The sequence below is a fragment of the Poecilia latipinna genome, unplaced genomic scaffold (assembly GCF_001443285.1).
Source record: "Poecilia latipinna isolate Pla-1442-1.1 unplaced genomic scaffold, P_latipinna-1.0 Scaffold951, whole genome shotgun sequence".
Lineage (NCBI taxonomy): Eukaryota > Metazoa > Chordata > Actinopteri > Cyprinodontiformes > Poeciliidae > Poecilia > Poecilia latipinna.
The window spans coordinates 460,662-462,730 of NW_015113567.1; the positions used below are offsets into that span (position 1 = coordinate 460,662).

Here is a 2,069-nt window from a genome sequence, read left to right on the forward strand (position 1 = left end):
GAAGTGCCATTAGTAGGTGCGGTGTCACGATTTGCGCTCGGCCCTGCTGTGCTATTGACACCTGGTGGAACTGGATCTGTTGAGCTTATTCTACTGAACTGCTTCTCTGCAAAATGCTGATTAAAAATAATGTTAAAGGCTTTTAAAGGAGAAACGTTGCGATGACTTCCTGAAGCCGGAGTTTCGGAAAGAGCAGGAGCTTCTTAAAGAAACAGAGGCTCAATTTCAAGACGAGAAATTGCTAAGTCAAATTTCTTTTAAGTCATGTTTGATACAGTATTTTTTTTATAACAACTGAAGGTAACCTGATTATGCTATAAAATGCCACTATGTGCCTGGAAAATACACAATACTACCCCTTTAAACAATATAACTTATGATGCACAATACAATAGCTGTCAATGTAAAAAAAAAAAAAAGAAAAAGAAATTGCTCAATTTTTGTTTGTAGGCAGTGGTAACATAAAATATGAGAACCTTTCCAATTAGATGTTAGTGGTTATCCTACATTACATGGATGCAAACTGGAAAATTATTTCCATTTCTAAACAGACTTGCAAGTGCAGCTCCTGTTTTTCAGCCCTACACCTCAGACACATGAGGTTCAGGAGGGAGAGTGGGATTCACGCTAAGTTGTATATAGCAAAACTTGTAAATATAATTTGTGGTGCGTGGAGCTGTAGTGCACCTCATAGTGTCACTATGAAGGCACTATGAATGCCTTCATAGTGTCTTTATAACACTATTAAGGCATTTTTTTGTTGTTGTGATGGTGCTTATGTAAACCTGTTGTGATCCCGACTAGAAACAAGAGGAAGATCATGCGGATCTTCACGCTGCCTCCCACCGTCGGCAGCATCCCAGAGCCTAACTTCTACGACAGCCTGCAGAAGGTGCGGCTGCGGCAGCAGCTTGAGATGTACTCTCTGGGTGAGCGCGCAGCCTTAAAAAGTCTTACATCATCATGTGTCTGAAATTAAGGCCTTAAAATGTCTTGAATTCCTTTTTATAAAAGTTAATAACAGGTTTTAAATTTTGTTGACAGAACTATTTGATGTAGTTTTTTTTCTGAGTCTTTTCTTTCAAGCAAATATTAGAGTCACACTCAGACATTTTCATTATGGCTATGGCTAACTAGCTGCTAATACTTCTTTGCTAGCTAGGTAGTTAGCTTGCTAGTTGCTTTTTCGCGCCTATCATGACCATGATAGTGCAAATTTATTGCTAGTTGGCTGGACAAAGTTTGTACATTTCTGTGGAGATTTAGGTCTTAGATTCCATTCACAACAGTTTTGAAATATTTTAAAAAATTGAGTTGGTAAAATCTGCAGAAACCCTGGTAACTTGATTTAGTTTTTTTATTAGTTCTCATCAGTTTCTGTTCTTAGAAACTGAATATTGAGTTAACCATGTATAGACTTTTGAAATCAGCCTCCGGTGTCGATGTAATCTTTCTCTCCAGCCAGGAAGTTTGAACAACAGCAGCAGCAGCAGCAGCAGCAGCAGACGGACAGTGTGCAGCTCTCCATGGAATGAGAAACAGTGTTTTCAGCCCCTTCCCATGAGTTCTGGACACAGATGGAGGTGGACTTGGACTCCTGTCAGAATCAGAGATGGTACACGCTGTCAGGAGCTGAATGGACGATTAGACATTAGCAGACGCTTTGAAGGTGTGTGGCATTTCTCCAGCCTGCAGCAGGGAGAGCACGAATAAATGAAGGAGAGCACGAAGAATTAAAAGGACGTGAAAATTTTGTTTATCATTAATGTTCGCACACATTTAAACCAGTGTTTAAAGAAAAAAAAAAAGTGGAAATGTGTTGTTTATTCATGCATAAAGCCCAGATCACGATATATAAAAATAACCTGTGTATATTTTTGGGCGTATGTGGATTATAGGAACTCTACACTATCCATCTGATCCTTGTTTTATTTTTTTTTCCCGGAACTAACGGCCTAAAAGATGCAGTAAAAGAGCCGCAGACGGGACTGGATCTCCGGCCGCCCGCTACAACCACAGTGCTATGCAACGCTCCCTAGTTCTTTGTATTTTAAAAAATGTTGAAGTTG

The 2,069-nt window shown here is 39.6% G+C and overlaps 1 protein-coding gene across 1 annotated transcript in view; it reads left to right on the forward strand.

Moving 5' to 3' along the window:
• smim19 (small integral membrane protein 19) overlaps positions 1–1,861 on the forward strand; it is a 12,966-nt gene extending 11,105 nt beyond the window's left edge. Inside the window, exons 2-3 of the mRNA XM_015049558.1 lie at positions 805–929; positions 1,462–1,861. Of these exons, the coding sequence (XP_014905044.1) occupies positions 805–929; positions 1,462–1,535 (199 nt within the window). The 3' untranslated portion in view covers positions 1,536–1,861. The remainder of the gene's footprint in view (positions 1–804; positions 930–1,461) is intronic.
• The last annotated feature ends 208 nt before the right edge of the window (positions 1,862–2,069 follow it).